Consider the following 18,120-nt stretch of genomic DNA (forward strand, 5'->3'; position numbering starts at 1 on the left):
GCATTTAATGGATTACATAGAAAAAAAACAGCATTCTTTGAAAAATATCTGGACATGAATACCAAAGATATCCATATATGTTTATATTTCTATAAGATATTTGTATTTACATGTTTGAACTAACACAACAACTAAATCAATCAATGAAAAAATAATGCTGCATCTTATTTATCCTCAAAAAAACACATTTGCACAGAAATGTGCACATTAATTTGTGTTACACATAAAAAGAAATAATACCCTTTTCCTAATTAAATATAGCAGGCTCAAAACATTTCTACAAAAAATCTTCATAAGGTAATGTTAAACTATTTAAACTATGTTAAACTAGTCCTGGGACATACTTATTTTGATATGACAGACCTCTTAATCAACAACATAATTAAATTAATGTGATAGAATACTTTTCAGCGAGTTTTGTCAATGATAAATCTTTCAAATGACTTAGGTTTAATTAATCCTGATGTTATATAGAGAGATCCGTAAAGAGGTCCCCATTTATATAACTTGTTGCAGAAATAATGAAATATGAAAAAATATGTACAAAATCAAAACTCTGAGATGAAGACAAATCAAATACACAATACTCAGTGAAGAAAATTGGAAGGAAATGTTCCTTCAACACTTCAGAGGTAAAATTTTGAGGTATGAGTGTTCATATAGCCACTGATATTGTTTGCACTGTGATATGTAAACAACCTTGTCTAACACAATCATACATGCTGTATAAGGGTTCAGTACTACAACAATTAAGAGGTCAAAATACAAAAAAAAATGTAATACTAAATAAAATATGTACAACAGAAGTTTGCGAGATGATGTTAACACAATAAATTGGCACTTTTTTTTACAATGTGTCTTTGGTGACATATGAAGCTGCCTGGAAGTAAGCAGCAAACACTTGCCTATGTTGGTTAAGTTTCATCAACCATTACATATTTCCAGCTATTTTAGGATTTCACTACTACCGGCCTTTTAATCAACCTCACATTCCCAAAAATATCCTTTTGATCTGAGAAAGTCATGAAAAACACATTTCACTCTTTAAATTATCCAGTACAGTTTTTACAGAAATGTTTAACGCATGGTAGAATTTACAGTGTCCATGTAATCCTGTAAAAAACTGAATATATGTTGCAGTGATTGTTACACTGATAACCTTTCCCCCCAAGAGGCCAAATAAACTTAAAAAGCATTAGTATTTAGAGGTATTTCCAAACACTAAAATTCTCTAGAATTGTTTTAATGCTGTTAAAAACTGCATTAAAACAACATTAACATAAAATAGAACATTTGCATTGGTGGAGATCTATATATGAGCCTTCTCTTAGATTTAGATTAAGAAACTGCAGCCATCTCAATACAATACATACAGGATATTATACAAAACATATGATTCACAAAGTTCAAAATCGAGAATTAACAGATTACAATAAAAAGCAAAACATGCAGTATATAAATGTCCTATTTATAGTTTCAGGTGGGGCTACAACGGCAGACTTGAAGTGAAGTTGAGAGTTATTGAAATAATTGCTGACTAATCAAAAAAATAAAATTTGCAGATTCGTCAACTACTAAAATGTAGGTCTGCAACAATTTTGGTGTAGCTCATGTTTCAAGGTCTCTAATCACATCTGATAGTGAGAACATATAGCTGATACTCAACTGAAGTTCTTCACAACATAATTTGATTCATAAATTTGTATGTGGTGATTATGCAGAGGTATATTTTTGTGGATATACACTTTTTTCCAATACACAGCTTTTCCTCTATAATGTAATTGGTATTACTGATCAGACGATACACTACTTTATCTATTGATTATCAGTTAACTGTAATGATTTCTCCTGGTTGACAGTGTAATTGTTTTGCTGTTGATGGCTGGTTCCTAAAACACATTTCTAAATATAATCTCTTAAAGCTGAAATACTTTACTAATTTGCGTCATAATCATATACTATACTGATTACATGCTATCAAGTCCTCTTTTGAAGAATCTGGTGCTAATTTTCCAAATTGTTCTTGTAATTTCAAAAAATTGATCAAATGCCACTATTTGATAATGTAACTTATTTTTTAATGTGGAAAGATTCATCTTGGTGAAGATGCCTCTTTGTCTGTCTTGCCTTCATAGTTACCCTACATGATGCTGTCTCCTTGCACCACAGGGTAGCAAGTGAAGAACTATTTTTAAATCATCTTTCAAGATCTACAAAGTAATGTGTGTTGGAAAATAGAGTTATTGTGTTCCCAGTGTACCTTTTAACAAAATGCCTCTAAACAGCTTTTACACTAATCATGCTAGAGTAAAAATAAGACTGCAACCTCATTGCAACTAGAAAGGAATGGTAATTACCTGGTGATCACACAAATTTTTTTTTTACTGTTGAAAACCAATTGCAAGTACTTGTGGTAACTAAGTGGCTGCTCAGAGGTTCAGCACTCAACCTCTCGGTGCTTGCAGTTTGCCTGGTGGGAGGAAATCTGTCACCAAACAACCATTGTCGGACTCTAACTGCTATTACTCTCACGGATTGCAGAAGGTTTGCAAATAATTGTCATCTGATTTATAAATGCAGACACACTGACAACATATCATAATCAGTTTGAGTCAGTCTGCACTGATGAGACACAAATCAGTTTCTTTGCAAAAGAGGACTAAACCCAACTGGTTCTATTCTCGTTATGTTCCTATATAACAGCAAGGTTGACAAGCACCTATGTCATTTTGCAATTAAATTGCAGCAGCTACATCACAATTTCTGTTTCAAATCTACGAGCTTCTGGCTTGACTCTGAATGTAAGTAGTTTGTGTAAAAACCTGTTTAATGTAGACAGCAACAGATTTATCACAGTTAATTACCATATTCTCGCAGACAAATTGCATGTAATTGCCAGCTTGACCTCCTCCAACCTGATAGCAAACTGACTCCATCTTATTGCCATTTACGGCTATTGGCTGCAAGTGGTTGCAGACCTGGTGCGTGTCTCTGAAGCAACAAATTCAAACTTGAACTTATTCACGCGTTCGTTGTACACAGTTGCAGTAATCAACTGGTCATTCTGCATTCTGCAGTCATTGTTTTCCCGTGTGTGATTGTAGCACAAAGACAAATTCGTGTTACGCTGGTTCCTTCTTACGTATTATAACATACATACTTTTGAACATACATACAGTTTTTGATAGGTAGCTGAGAGCAAGTTCACAAGTAGTTCACTTATGCAGGCTTGTCTCTCTGTTTTATATTCACTGCAGTGATGGTTGCGTCTTATTTCTGCGTCAGGACATGACTGATAAACCTCTTCTGATCTGTGGATAATGATGGTGAAAGCTTCTTTGGATTCCACTCTCTGAATGAAGGTGAGCAGTAGAGTGATGTGGAGAAAAACCTGCGGGGGTGAATGAAATGGAAAATGTTCAGGGATGACAAACACTCTGAGGGTGTTTATGTTTGTTATCTGTAATAAAATGTAATATGTATAAGAAATTAAGGGCAGACTAATGATCAGTCTCACCTCTCTGCGATGCTACCCTGACACCCAGTTGTGTGTGGTCGTCTTCACCCTCTGGGAAAACCCATGAGGCCCAGCTGCTGGATCAAAATTAAAGTCCAGCCCCCCACCATCCATGAGTGTGTCATGGAGGACGGACTCCAAGTCACATTCAAACCTTTCAGTAGGCACACTGTCCAGATCACTGGGTAGGTGCTCTTGATGATGATGACTGTGTGGGTGTACAGAGTTGAGTTCTCTGTAGCTGTTGCTGCTGCCGTAGGTCACTGAGGCATCATTAGTGTGTGGAGGGAGTCCGAGGGGGAGCTGCATGCACGTCCTTGGACCAGCCATTCGAAGAGAGGGCCCTGAATGGCTAGTCAGGCGTATCATGTTACAGCTATTCAAGTCTTGTGAGGCAGCTGGACCCTGGCTATGCAGAGTATGTGGATTTACACGAGGAAGTGGGTGACTCTGAGAGGGATTCATCATTTTTACTCCATTATGACCACCCACATGGCTTTGGCTGCTATAAGTAGGTATTGGACAACTTGCCCTCCCAACTTCAGAGTGCATCATGTCCCTTCTGGTGTCTGGTTCTCCTGTCAACAGCCCAGAAGGGAAGATATACTGGTTCTCGTAAGCCCCAAAGCTGGGCTTAGTCTCTGGAAGTGTCTGCATAGGAGCAGGGGACAGGGAGTGCATTCTCACCTGACTATACAAGCACTTCTGGTAGTCTTGCTGCTGGTGTGGGGTCAGTCCAGTGGAGTTATAGGGGCTACTCTGAAGCATGCCGGCGTTTGAGGAGCGCGGGGAGTGTGAGGAGTCAGGGCTGAGCTGGGAGGGTTTAGGAGACAGCAAGTTAAGGTTATCCAGCAGATCCATGACCTTTTCTGAGCGATGCTGGCCCATGGATCCAGACACCTCAGACAGGCTGGGCAGGGTAGAGGTTATCTTAGCACCAGCAACTCCAGGATACATTATGTGGCCATCGGACTCGCCCACATCATCCTGTTCAGAAGGGAAAGGTGAACGGCGACCACTCAGAGTACTGGCATCAGAGCTGGTACGCGTCCTAAAGGTTTTCCAGGTGTCAAAATCTTCGTTGCTGTGGGAGTTTGGACTTCCAAGCCAGGTAGAGTACTGGGAACTGGGACTGCCTGCTCCTCCTTCAAGCCCTTCCTGTAGAGCCATCTAGAGATAGTAGAACACAAGAACACTGAGTACATGTAATCTAGATTCAACAGAATAAAAAAAAAACCAAACATTTGGCTGAAATATCTATGAAGGTTCAGTTCAGGAGAAGAGACCTTTTTCTTTGCGGCTCTTCCTCTACTCTTGACAAACTTATTGCTGTTGTCCATGGAGGTAGCTCTGCGTCGAGGTGACTTTCCATTCTTTCCTCCCTCTGGGTTCAGCATCCACCAGGAGCTTTTTCCTGTTCCCTCGTTCTGTATGCGCACAAAGCGACTGTGCAGGGACAGGTTGTGTCTGATGGAGTTCTGAATGGGAGAAAAGTGATTCATTTGTAAGTTTTCCCTCACACAAATATCATGGTCAGTTTAATAAATCAGTGCCTGTCACTGAATATGATACTGAACAAAATAAAGTATCGTCAGCAACATAACTTAAGAGACTCTTTTCTCCAGAAATACAGGACCTATTCAATGAAAGAGGGAAGCGGTGATCAATGTTGGACACAAGTGTGACAAAGATAGATGACAATTCATATTACACTATAGTATAATAGTGCAAAATTTGACCAAAGAAACATTTCTTGTTAGTTTCTTCACTCGGTCTGCTTTTTTTTTTTTTCCTTACATTTTTCCTGTTTTCTGAATACATTCTGACTTTTACGTTGTATTCATCAGTTTTTCTCATGCTTTAACTGCTTGTATTGTTTTGAAGGCCCACGAGAGAGCTTACTAGGGTGTCCATCTCTCCTCACTGCGGACTATAATCATGTTTCCTGTGATTTCCACTGACTTTAATCAGCGCAGCCCAGCAGCAGCAACAACAACACCGTTCGCTTTGGATCCAAAGTGAAAAACAACAGTGAAAAAACAAGGAGAAAAACAACAACAAAAAACAGGGTAATTTGGAAGACACGTTACAGAAAAAAACCATCACTGCTTAATCTTGCCTGTGCCCATCATCGAAAATTACACCTCTGAAAGAGCTCATTGAGATCACTGAGCTGCTCTCTTTTTTTGTATGTGGTCAAATTTGTCCTCGTCCAAATATGCACACACCTAAAGCCTTATTCAGTAGATTTTTAATGCCATGTTATGTATCCCAAAAAGGATGCAGTAGACTCCTCCTGTGGTAATGCTCTCAGGAAGAAAACCAGTGTCGGTCGGGAGGTCATGAAGACAGTTAGACATGGCACAGACACACTGTACAGACTGGTCTTTCTGTGACACTAATATGCAACTTGCTGAGCTTGATGGGGGGGGGACAATGAAAGACTAAAGTGTAACACAATACGTGCAAGTATGGAATTTCCCCCTAAACACCCATGTGAATAAGAAAGCAGCTCCCTGCAGTTAGTAAACCCAGATGTTCCCAACCGCAGGATTCAGCAGGGATATACAAAGCACTGAGATAAAGATGTTCTCATCCAAAACAATAGATGGATTGTCTCAGTGTGTCTCTGACATTTTGGGGTTAAAGTTAAGCTTCTGGCAGGAATATGACTTCTAATCTATAAAACTACTCTCAGTGAAAGTATTATTTCAAAGTGGAAATTATCAAAGTAGATTCAAGGAATAAAACCAGAAAAAACTGCAAAATTGGAACAACTTTGACGCTTTTCAAGTATTCTTTTTTGTGCCGTCGTCATAAGAAGGTGCTGAAAGATGAGTTCAACCTCAAACTGTAAACTGACAGAGTGAAAACAGAGAGCGGTACACAAGTTAGATTTTTTTTTGTTTTGTTAAACAGAAACTAAGAGGAGGTCACAGAGTTCGAAGCTAAGTTGGGGAGGGCGACACTGTAGGATGTTATTGCCGGCAGAACCGGGGTCAATGAGTTCACTGTGTGCTAAACACGAGCTGCTCATACGAGCTGACGGGGACATGCAAACAGGTTGGATGGCAAAGGAAGAGCGAGGAGGAGAATCATCAGATGTGACACGCTGGGTAAGACCCGCTTCGTGAGACTCACCAAAACAGCTTCTTTGGACTGCACCCCACCACCAAAACCAGACTCCTCCCTTCTCCTCCAGTGACTTTTAAATGAGGCTTCCTGTGTCAGAGGACATCCTGCACATGTAGACTGAAGAGACCTGAGGTTGTATGGTTTCAAAATGCAATTCAATCATTGCATTTTATGCTCATTTGATTTACGACCCTTTTCTCCCCATTTTCCTTTTTTTAAATGATCTCTCCGGACATCTTAGCAGTGTGCTGCACAGACTCAAGCCTGCAAACCAACATTTATTTCACTAACCAAATGTGAAGTCTCGCTCACGCATGGCAGAGATCACTGTTGATATGCAAATCTCTACAGCCTTTGATTAGCACCTACTACAGATCGAGCACTGCAAGGCAGTGCTGTGGAAAGGGAAATTTTCTTCTCTGCCTTATCTTTGACAAACCTCAACTCAACTCAAAGACAACAAAAATTCCCCTTCCTTTTTAGTTCAGGAGGTGCCCCACTCAATCATTATTTCAAAGAAATAATGATTTCAAAGAAATAATGATTGAGGTCCAGTCTTTTTTTTTTCTGTTGCATTACGGCATATTTTGTAGTAGTAAAATGTGTGCTTTTGTGGTTGCAAAACATTTCATGAGAAATCTATTTTTTCCTCCGCTGACCTGCTTTGGCAACCAGGGTAGTGACGAGGTCCAGATTAAAGAGAAACTTAAGTGACATAAATGTTTAAGAGCAAAGATCCTCTTAGAGAAGTGATGCCACACAAGTCTGCAGAAGAGTATTACAAAGAAATCTGCAACATTTTCTGCTCTACACTTGAGGACATTTAGTAGTGCTGCCCCTGAAACAAACCGGTGCAGCATGGAAGAGACATTAGACAGCTTATGCAAGAAATCCTGAAATCAGGAAGGACTGAGTTGGGACAAAATCTACTTTCAGTTCGTCCTCAGAAATGGGTCATTAGGCTTCCCACATGAAAGGAGAAAACAGCACCTGCCACAACTCAGGTGAGATACCCGGTAGAACACCTGAGCTGGAGTAAGGAGAGTCATCCATCACCATCATCCATAATGCAGCATGAAATGACTCCTCCTACTGGACTTCAAAACAATCTAATTGACGCAGCTGCTGTTTCTTGTGTAGTGAAGCATGAGGCTTGCAGTAACGGTCGCAGGGTAAGTAAACAAACAGGGCTCGGTTGCAAGAACAGGTGCGGCCTCAGTGAAAGTGGCCTCAGTTGCAATCGGTCTATGCATTTTACATACAGGGCCAGCTACAACCACAGACAGGACAGAGGATCTCCCAGGAGGCTGACTGCTGGAAACCAGCTGCTTCTCAAATCAGTAACTTGGTTTTTATCTCAATGGTGAAAGCTTACATGTAGTTAGTGATGGGGAGGGGGGCAGGGAGAATGACCTTGTCTTCCCATCAGTAAATTTTCCAGGCAGGAAAACGTGAGAAAATATAAATATAATTTTTTTCTTTGAAGGCTTTAAAAGTTAAAGTGTACTGTGACTTTTGATGCTAAATGTTAGCTTAGGTTTTCAACCTTTAGATATTGCAACCCTGTAGATAAGCATTTGTGTTTGTATTTGTGCCACTGCTATATTTTTTCATTATCTTTTACAGTTAGCAGCAAAACCTATAAATGGAAAATAGTGCAGTTTTTTGCTAATCGCTGACAGTTATTCAGTCCTTCTCATTGGATTGCTTGATTTCCCAGTAAGAGAGCCAAGAGGTACTGTCCTAATCTTTGCTAACATTCGCTAACGCTAGCCACGATAAGCTGCAAAAATGCCCGGGTAAATAATGGTGCAATTTGTTGCTCACAAATTCAACTGTTTTTATATACTCAACCAAATATAAATGCTGTTAGTCACACCTGTTCAACTGCTCATTAATGCCACTGACTAAGCAGCTAATCAAATGGCCACAACTCAATGCATTTAGTGATGTCGATATGGTCAAGATGACCAGCTGAGTTTAAACTGAGCATGGGGAAGCAAGGAAGCTGATTTAAGTGATTTAGTAAAATTGTATGTACGAGACAGGTTGGTCGAAGTGATTCATAAAATGCTGCTCTGCTGGGATTTTCCCACACAACCATTTCTTGGGTTTACAGAGAATGGTCAGAGAAAGAGAAAATATTCACTGAGCAGCAGAAAAAAGGCCAGCTTGCTTTGATCTGATCGAAAGGGAATAGTAGCTCCAATGATTTTTCGCTACAATCAAGAACAGCATCTCTAAATGGACAACAGTGAACCTTGAAGAAGACAGGCTATAGCAGCAGAAGACCACATCAGAAACCACTCCTTTCAGCTAAGAACAGGAGTCTGAAGCTATAGTTGTTATAGAGTAGTTATAGAGGTTGAGCAAAATTGAACAACAGAAGATTGAAAAAACATTGCCTGGTCTGATGTGTCTCAGTTTTTGGATGGTTTGGTCAGAATTTAAGATAAACAACATTAAAACGTGGATTCAGTTGACTTCAGCCTGCTGGTGGTGGTATTTTTTGGAACACCTGAATATTGTTGAATATTTCCGTCACCTTATGACCACAGTGCACCCATCTACTGATGGTTATTCCAGCAGAAATACTTGGTTATACCAGCAGAAGCTCAACTGTTCTCAGATAACCTACACAGTCACAAGATAGCAATCCACTGGAGCACCTTTGAATTGTGGTAAGATGGGAGTGTCGCATTATGGATGTGCAGCAATTGTGTGATGCTGACATGTCAATATGAACCAAAATCTCTAAAGAAATGTTTTCAACAGCTTGTTAAATCTATTCTATAAAAAGCTTGAAGGCAAAAGGGAGGGGATCAGCATAAGGTGTACCTCGTGTTTTTGTCTTTTTAAGGCATACATTTCAACATTTTACTGACCTCAGTGATAGATTCCACTGCACTCAAACAAAGTGCTTGTGCTGTGTCTGCCAAAAGGTTTTCAAACAAAGTTGTAGAGAATGAGGAAACTGGAAGAACAATTGTCTATTAATCAAGATCACATTAGCAGGGAAATTAGGAAGTGTGCTAATCTATGTAGCTGCCAGTGACTACAAAGAGCTCAGCAAAGCCATTTTACTGCTGTCAAACTTATTTTCAAAGCAGGATTTTAGGTAATACAGGCTAAAAGGTTAAGTTACTGGAAAATGTATTTGATACTGCTTGACTTCATGAGCATGGCCAACACCCTGCTTCTTTAATTTACATTAAAATCCAGACTTGACTAAATCGGAGTGATTTTCTGCTAACATGTAACTACCACTACAAAGCAGTTATCTGGTAGAAATAAGAGAATAGGAAAAACGAGCACTTGCAGAGATTACGGTCTTCCTGTGCTGCCTTCCTGTGCACCCCTCCCCCTTTCTCTTATGACCTATGATGCACAAAGCTGTGAGCATAGGGCCTGGGTTTGCTTTAACAAGGCGGCAAAAAGGTGAGAAAGCCTGCAGAAGAAGAAGAGCATGCGAGCCTGGTGCAGAGAGTGCAACTCTTTACAGCTCCGCATACAGTATGCAGACTACTTAATTAACAGTGAGCATCAAAGGAAGTGACCTGTTTCTGCAATGGCATCATGAAGACGAATGGAGAGATCTGCAATTCAATAATTTAAGCACAAACACTGCACTTCAATCATATTTGAATATTCAGAAATAACAAGACTATCTCAGCCAATTATTGTGAATGAACCGCATTCTTTGCACACTTCATCGGGTGAAAAGGTCACCTTTTTAAAAAAAATGTATTTCTGTCATCCTCTGACCCCGTCTTTTGTATTTTGCATAATGGATTAGAGGCCAAGTACATTTTGTGAACATAATATATTTGGAGCTGATTATTATCCTGCACAAGCTGGAGGACAATGCAAAGATCCACATGCCACAGATTCCAGCGGCTCACACGTGTAGACAGCAGACAGTACACAGGCCTCAGCCCCCAGCAAACCAGTCAGCTGATTGCTCCCCTCCTTCCCTTAAGCTATGGCCGTTCCTCTTTGAAAGCCCCTGCCTCAAGCCTCCTTTTCTTCATGGGGATACTTGAAGCTTTTAGTGGGCCTCTTAAGTTTGAGGCAGACATCCCTTTTTAACCTTGTGATCCCGAGACAAATAGCTGGCAGTTACTCTTTTTTTCTCTCTCTCGCTTCTTTTAATAGTTGCTACCAGTTTTCAGGTCAGTGTCCTTAACAAAGTTCACAAGGCAACAATGAAACAAAGGTTGATTAATAAATGAGATGATCCATTAGCATCTAATGCAATGAATGCTCCTTGTTGTGATTGTGTTGTTTGTTTTCGTGCAGCCCACATAGAGTCATGTGAAAAAGAAAGTAAAACTAAGTACACCCCACAAAAATTAGTAGATTGTGGAACCAGCTTTGGCAGCAATAACTGGAAGTAAAAATTTCTGTATGACTTTGTCAGTCTTCTCACCTCACTGTGGAGAATTTCTGGCTCACTCTTCTTTACAGTGTTGCTTCAGTTCTTTCAGGTTTGCGGTCATTTGTTTATGCACAGCACTATTAATATCTCACCACAGAATTTTAGTCAGGTTGAGGCCTGGACTTTAACTGGGACATTACAACATCTTGATTCTTACCTTTTTTTCTTTAGTCACTCTATTGTAGATTTGCCGCTGTGCTTGGGATCATAGTACTGTTTCATGACCCACTTTCAGACAGACACCCTCACGTTTGACCTTAGAATACTTGGTATACAGAGAACTTTGTGGTCAACTTCATGACTACAATGTGCCTAGGCACCGTGGCTGCAAAACTAGTCCAAATCATCACCCCTCCACCACCGTGCTTGACAGTTCGTATGAGGTGTTTGTGCTGGTATGCTGTGTTTGGTTTTTGCCACATGTGGTACTGCATTATGGCCAAACATGTCCACTTTGGTCTCCTCTGTCCTAAGGACTTTATTCCAAAAGTCTTGTGGTTTAATCAGATGCAACTTTGCAAAACTAAGGTATGTTGCTATTTTCATTTTACAGAGAAGAGGCTTTTTCTGTCGAGAGTTTTAACATTTAACATTCTAACCGAGGCCTGTAGAGTCTGAGATGTAGCTCTGGGTTTTGAGCAATTTCTCTGAGCATTGCACAGTCTGATCTTGGTGTGAATTTGCTGGGACGTCCACTCCTGACATGCTATAAACACCTGAATGCAAATAGCAAACTGTCAAAGCAACTGCTTTTACAGAAGTGCTCACAGTTGCTGATGCTCAGTTAGTCAAATTCACTGATTATCAGAACCTGGCTGCTACTTTTCCTCCTGATTCCTATGAAAGCAGTATTGGGTTGTTTTAAGCAGTAGGTGAAAGTTTCTACTCAGTTTCACTTACAAAGGATGTTGTTTGCAGTTCCAGGTTTCATATCTCAGTGTTTAGCAACATTTTAATCTTTAATGTTTGTATATGAAGAAATAATTTTTGGGGCCATCAGGGATGTTTTTTCTTAACTGCAGAACTGTGAATGCCCGCTGACCACAGAATTTCCATCCAATAGTTCAATAAACATTTCACTCAAAACCACAAATGTAAACCTCCTGTTATCACTCACAGAGTCAAATCTCTCATAGCAACCCATCCAGTAGATTCTGTCGTGGACAAAACCAACCAATGTTTGTTCTGGATGAAAATTTCCATTTCTTTTTGTTTTAATCTCTACAATAAATGTAAAAAGGTTTTACTACACAGACATTTTTGTGGCCTTACTATGTGATCCACTAATGGAGAATATTACAAACTTGGTTAAAAACTGAAGCCAGTGGGGAAGAGATTTAAATATATAATGTCTAAAAAAATGTCTTAAATTAACGTGGCTCTAGCTTTTCATTCAGGACAGTTCTAGTCACAGAAGCTGGAAAAAGGAGATCCACTACTCAAACTGGGAAACATATCGAACAAATCTTGTTATAACACTCAAGCAAGTGTATGGGTCACAGCAAAACCTGCCAAGAACTTTGGTTTGGGTTTTGCCATCACTCCAGTCCCGCTGTTGGCTCTTATCGGCTGTAAGTTGAGGGACGATGACCTTTACCACTGTGCCATTTGGCTCATCCTGAAACCTTCAGTCTTGTTTGTCACTGGTTTCCAAAATGGTCATATGCATATATCAGGCGTGAGACAGGCAAATCAACACATTGCAGATCTGTAGGCTTGGTGACCTTTTGACCCCCGCGCTAGATAACATAGTGCGATAAACCTCTTCACAGGAGACAGTCACTAGACTCAACTCTGCAGGCTATCACCAAAGCAACCCAACGAAATATTCTTTCATTTGCAGGGCAATGTTTTTAAAAACTTCAAAAAACGGAGGGGGGGAAACGCTTTTTTGTAATCAACATGTTTTTGGGTGACATCTCGGAACTTCAGCGGCAGTTAAACTCAAGAGCGTCACTTCCTGTTCCATTATCTAATGTCACAGTTCATTGAGAAAAACAGTGGCACTGCCAGTAAAACGCTAAAAGTACGTTGCAAGCTGTTCACTGCTACTCACAGACCCACCAGTATCCCAGGGGAAACCAGTCCTCCCCGAGATAACGGAGGGGCCCTCTGTTGTCCCAAAGGCATCATGATCACTGAGCTGCCACACAATATTTAGAGGGGAAACCAAAAGAATCTCCATGACATACAGTAGACAGAAAGCTGCTGAGGCAGTGCCTTTCCCCTTGCCCTGCGCTCCACCTATCTATACTTTTTTAGGTGTACTGCTACAATCAAGCGCAATGCCCTCCACCCACTATTAGATCCCTGGCTTATCTTTGTGCAGCACTACAGCAAGAGACGAAACTGCTTTGTTAATAAAAATGTCAAAAAGCACAATCATAACAAGTAGACCATCAATTACGTTTTTAAGTGGCACAAATGTTGAAATGATATAAAAGTGATTTTGCATAGACTTGGATTCACACAAATGCTGTGTACATGATCTCTTATTGATTCATCCTCTTTTTTTCCCCCCTGCCCTGACCCTCATGTTTTGCAGGGTGGGGATGTTAACACATGGCACTGTTTTCCATCCACCGGGCAGGAAATGCATCATAGTTCATTGTGGGGGAACCGCCGTGTTTTTTTAACAGGAAAGTGTAAAAATAACTATAAGCCGGCAGTTCCAAGGCCTGGTGGGCATGCCAGCATTCAGGAATGGTGAGGCTGAAGCAAAGATGTGTTGATTATACGTAAAATATGTGAATGATCATGAGCTTTTGCTCTTGATAGAGAACTGAGAAGCGTTCGCTGCCTCGCTGAAGGGTAACAGAACCTTTCTCTTTGTTCTTTCTCTTTATCTCTATGACTAAGGAAGGGAAAGACATTCTTCATAAAGCCAAAGTGCACCAATACAATTATTTATTTCCCAAATTTGTGTCTTAAAGACCCCCCCCCCAAACAAAAAAAGCAAAGGCCTTTAGTAAAAGAAATCTCAAGGTCCTATTGAACAAGCACAAACCCCGTGAGCAGAAACCCAAAGAGAGAGAGAGAGCAGAAGAAAGAGATAGGATGAAGAGCAGCGATCCCTTTCTCCAGGCCGTAGCATCCGCTAAGGAAACTCTAGAAGACAGGGACACAAAGATATGAGCACACAACTCAGGAATGGAGGATGTTTGACGTAGTTCCCAGCATCCCCTTCTGCCAGTCCCTTCCCCTCGAAAACACTCCCCAGCACTGATTGAGCTGTTTATGTAGCTTCCAGTTATTTCAAACAAAAACAGGCCGATTCGTCAGTGCCTGTACATTCAAGAGTGTGCAGATTTTTAAAAGAAGTAGGTTTAACAAAGTCTGTATATATAATAATCTGTGACAAAGCTTTTCAAGTAGGGTGGTGGTGGGGGGTTAAAACAATGGGAGCTATATATGACTGAGGTTTCCCAAAGGCACTTCCTGACAACTTTCAAATCACCTCTCAAGAGAATGCAGGGGGTTACAGAAAAGGCTGCGACACTGAAAACTCAAGCAGAGTACGTTTTGTTGGGCGTGTGCGGGCTTTAATTGGCGTCTTCTGTTGGTCCACCTTTGGCTTTGTCTGCGGGCTTCTGTCCATCACGAGTGGAGTGACATCCTCACTGGCCGGATCAGCATGTTTGTGCAGGCATTAGGCAAATGTTTTCACAGCTCGTCCCCTGTACTTAATATTTCCAGGTCTGCACATTCAAATTGCAGTTTTCAGGGAGGTAGCAGGGTTTCCATGACTGTGGAAATGCTGCGCAAGTCAATGTGTTTTGTGATAATACAGGTTGGCTCCCACATAGGTGTGTTTGCGGGTGGGGGAATCCACAGAGCATACCTACACATCTTTATCCTCAGTCAAAACCCAATTTCACATCGCTCAGTCAGGTGTTTTTCTCAAACAAACCTGAAGTTTGTTTCTGCTTTATATAGAGAAAAGCAGTCTTGGTGGCATCTATGGGATGTTCACAGTCAGACCAGCTGGTTTGTCCTCTGCTGCTTTAGAGCTGCATGTGTCCTCAGTGACAAAGCAGAGAGGCATGCGCTACCACTGACAGAGGAAACCACTCCAAAACTTCAAAGGTTACTCAGAAGTCAGCAGCCCCTCTAAAAGCTAACCACCATCGGACAGGTTTGAAATCCCACCATGGTGTTAAAAGAGAAAAGGAATGGGTTACTCCTGTTATTACTTAACTGCTAATAAATCCTGAATTAAAAGTTATAATCATATTTTAAAAATGTGATGGGTTGCTTTGCATAGCACAAATGTGAGTGCTGAGTGAATATACTAAACCAAATGCGTTGCACTATGTGCACACAGTGAAAGTGAATACTGTCACTTTCCTGAAGCAAACCAAGTTTTCTAGATAAAATAAAATCACAGGTTTAAGAATTTAAGGTGTAAATATCCTGCCACGACGTCTCTAAATGCGAGTGAAACAGGGCTGGGTTTTTTTTTTAACTACAAAGGCAATTAATTGCACATCAAACCTTTGCATTTCCTGCTCAGCAGATTGTGCAAAACGCCTTACAGTGGCAATCGGTGCAATAAGACGCTAATGAGGATGTGGCCTTGATATGTTTTGTGCAAGTTTCCACTGTCTGCATATAAAGTCTAGCACGTTCAAATGTCACTCCCTAACTTTTCTTGGTATCATGATTTTGTCCAGCTTTGCTGCTGGCGGCTCTTTTTTCATTGGTGCTGCTTGCTGTGCTGTGGTGGTAAAGATGGTTACAGCGCATATATGCATCTCAGCTCACGCGCACACATCCTACTAACAGCGAATGTTCACGTGCACGCACACACTCACCTTCCAGCCCGCGGAGCTGGTGCTGTCTCCTTTGTCTTTGAAGTAAGGCACGCTCTTAACCATCCAGTCGTAAATCTGAGAAAGGGTCAGCCGCTTCTCAGGTGAGCTGTCTATAGCTTTGGTGATCAGGTCTGCGTAGGACATGTTCCCCCAGGCGTTTCGCCGGGACGAGCTGCTCTTCCTTTGCCCGGGTCCACCCAAAGGTGGGACCCCAGGATTTGGCACCTGTTGCTGGGACGACAGCTGTGGACCCGGGACCTGGTGCTGCTGTTGGAGCTGATGATGATGGTGTTGATGATGATGTTGGTGGGGGTAATGATGCACACAGTTGCTATCCCGGCACTGAAAAGCATTGCAAAGCGGCTTCTGCTCTGAGTATTCTTTATAGTCCTCCTCCACCAGGTCGAGGTTTCTGATGAACTCGGCGTTTGCTGCTGGCTCCTGCTGCACAGACGGTGCTGGGGAGGATGTGTTGGAGCTGGCCGGGTCGATGAGCTCCGGCCGGGGCAGCGGCCAGGTGCAGGACCGCGGGCGAGAGAGAGGCTCGAAGTCCGGGTCTATATCGCCCGGCTGCGGCTGTTGTGGCAGTAACTCAGCCATGTCAGGGTAACACCGATCCTCTGTCACATAGATGTTCACTTAAAAAGAATTCGCCAAATTGTTAGTAAAAAATATAAAACGGTGACATAAACATCGAGAGGCTAATAATGAGTCATCAAGACCGAAAACAAACCCTAAAAGAGAAAGAGTCGTTTGTGATGTAAAATAAAGAGATATCTAAAACTGAAGTTCACACCATACTGTGTCAGTTAGCAGCAACTCTCAAGTCTGCCGCTCTAACAAGTGGTAGACAGTACCACACTCCGGTGCTGCCTTCACGGCTTACTCACAGGCTCCATCCTCCGAGCTTTGCAACTTGAAGGTGCGTTCAAGTGCTGTCCTGTTGACAAATCACGCCAAATGGACCCTCAAATTTGCAAATCCACATCAAGGGTGATTTAACTGCCTATTTAATGCTACAGTTAATAGTTTGGGCACACTTTCTCATAGCATCGTATCTATGTATTTATTGGTGCACTTGAGTTTAAAATCTTATTCCACGATTTTCTGTGCTTGGTGCTATGAGTGACAGTCATCTCGACAAAAATAAAAAGTTGTCGTTACTCAATACCAGTTTTAAAAATATGTAGTGAAAGGGTTGGTTAGTCAGCTATCTCTTTCAGTTCGCTTGTCATTCAAACACATTTTGGCGGGACTTGAATGCACCATACAAGCTGAGAGGGCATGTTTTTAGTTTCAAAACGTTCTGAGGGGGGGCTCAGCTGATTCAAAACACTGCCCTATGCTTAAAAAAAGAAATATATTAGGGCCATTTGTACATTTTTTTTAACTTCTATACAAATATAGCAAAAAATGTTAATGTACTCCTAAACTTTTTTTAGTTGAAGTATCTGGATGCCATCTTTAAAACTGTGGGGAATCCTAAGTTAATGCGCAACCACAACGTTCAGTAGCGCCATCTAGTGGGCAAGCCTTAACAACTCTACATGAGTGTCCCCCCCCCACTCCCACTGCACTGTATGGCCCAGACAAACAGAAACCAGGAAGTGTTGCCAACATCTTATCATGCCAATCACTCTGTTTAAGGAAAAGTGAACAAAATGTGGAAGTGGGGCACTTTGAAACATCAACCTGTCAGTTTCCACTTTCTCAGACAATAGATCGAGCAGGGTGTTTTTAGACCAGAAAGGATCCGTGTGGCACGTTGTTAAACAGGCTGTTTAACTTTAAAAGCACTTCCCCTGAGAAGGGGTACAGGGTTCACGGTCTGATTGTGTTTTCTACTGTAAACTTGATCTCAGATCCTCAATACTGCTCACAAGTTATAGTTCTTGCAACCGGTCTGGGAAAACACAATCACTCATGACTGCAAGGTGTTTGTATGACCTGTGACACTTAAAGAATACAAAAATATTTTCATCTGCACATTTTCTTTGTCACACAAAGGTCATTAACAATCCATTCAGCTAAAGTGTTACTTGTTTTTAAAGTAAGTTACTCTAATTACCTTTTATAACAATATTTCAGTGTAACAAGAATAAATCAACACAACCATTTTATTTACATCACTTAATACCACTTGTGAATCACAAAAATATTGCATTGACTATGTGTGCAGCAACATTTAACTTCCTTTCAGGGCATTCTTCTCAATA

The 18,120-nt window shown here is 41.1% G+C and overlaps 1 protein-coding gene across 1 annotated transcript; it reads right to left on the reverse strand.

Moving 5' to 3' along the window:
• Positions 1 to 238: 238 nt before the first annotated feature.
• LOC102196834 (forkhead box protein O1-A-like) lies at positions 239 to 16,730 on the reverse strand. The gene is made up of 4 exons (XM_005735520.1): positions 15,905 to 16,730; positions 4,804 to 4,995; positions 3,518 to 4,687; positions 239 to 3,391 (listed from the first exon to the last, which is right to left on the reverse strand). Exons 1-3 carry the CDS (start codon positions 16,502 to 16,504, stop codon positions 3,530 to 3,532), a joined length of 1,950 nt encoding a protein of 649 aa, XP_005735577.1. The 5' UTR covers positions 16,505 to 16,730; the 3' UTR covers positions 239 to 3,391; positions 3,518 to 3,529.
• Positions 16,731 to 18,120: the final 1,390 nt, after the last annotated feature.

The sequence above is a fragment of the Pundamilia nyererei genome, unplaced genomic scaffold (genome assembly GCF_000239375.1).
Source record: "Pundamilia nyererei isolate P.nyererei 1_Seehausen unplaced genomic scaffold, PunNye1.0 scaffold00064, whole genome shotgun sequence".
NCBI classification, from domain to species: domain Eukaryota; kingdom Metazoa; phylum Chordata; class Actinopteri; order Cichliformes; family Cichlidae; genus Pundamilia; species Pundamilia nyererei.

Excerpts from the sequence above, each read along its gene's own strand:
- LOC102196834 (XM_005735520.1), bottom strand. The coding sequence starts at position 16,504 with ATGGCTGAGTTACTGCCACAACAGCCGCAGCCGGGCGATATAGACCCG. Across the intron at positions 4,996-15,904 it reads CCAGCTCCGCGGGCTGGAAG|AACTCCATCAGACACAACCT; the intron begins GTGAGTGTGTGC and ends TCTCCCATTCAG. Across the intron at positions 4,688-4,803 it reads GAAGAGCCGCAAAGAAAAAG|ATGGCTCTACAGGAAGGGCT; the intron begins GTCTCTTCTCCT and ends TACTATCTCTAG.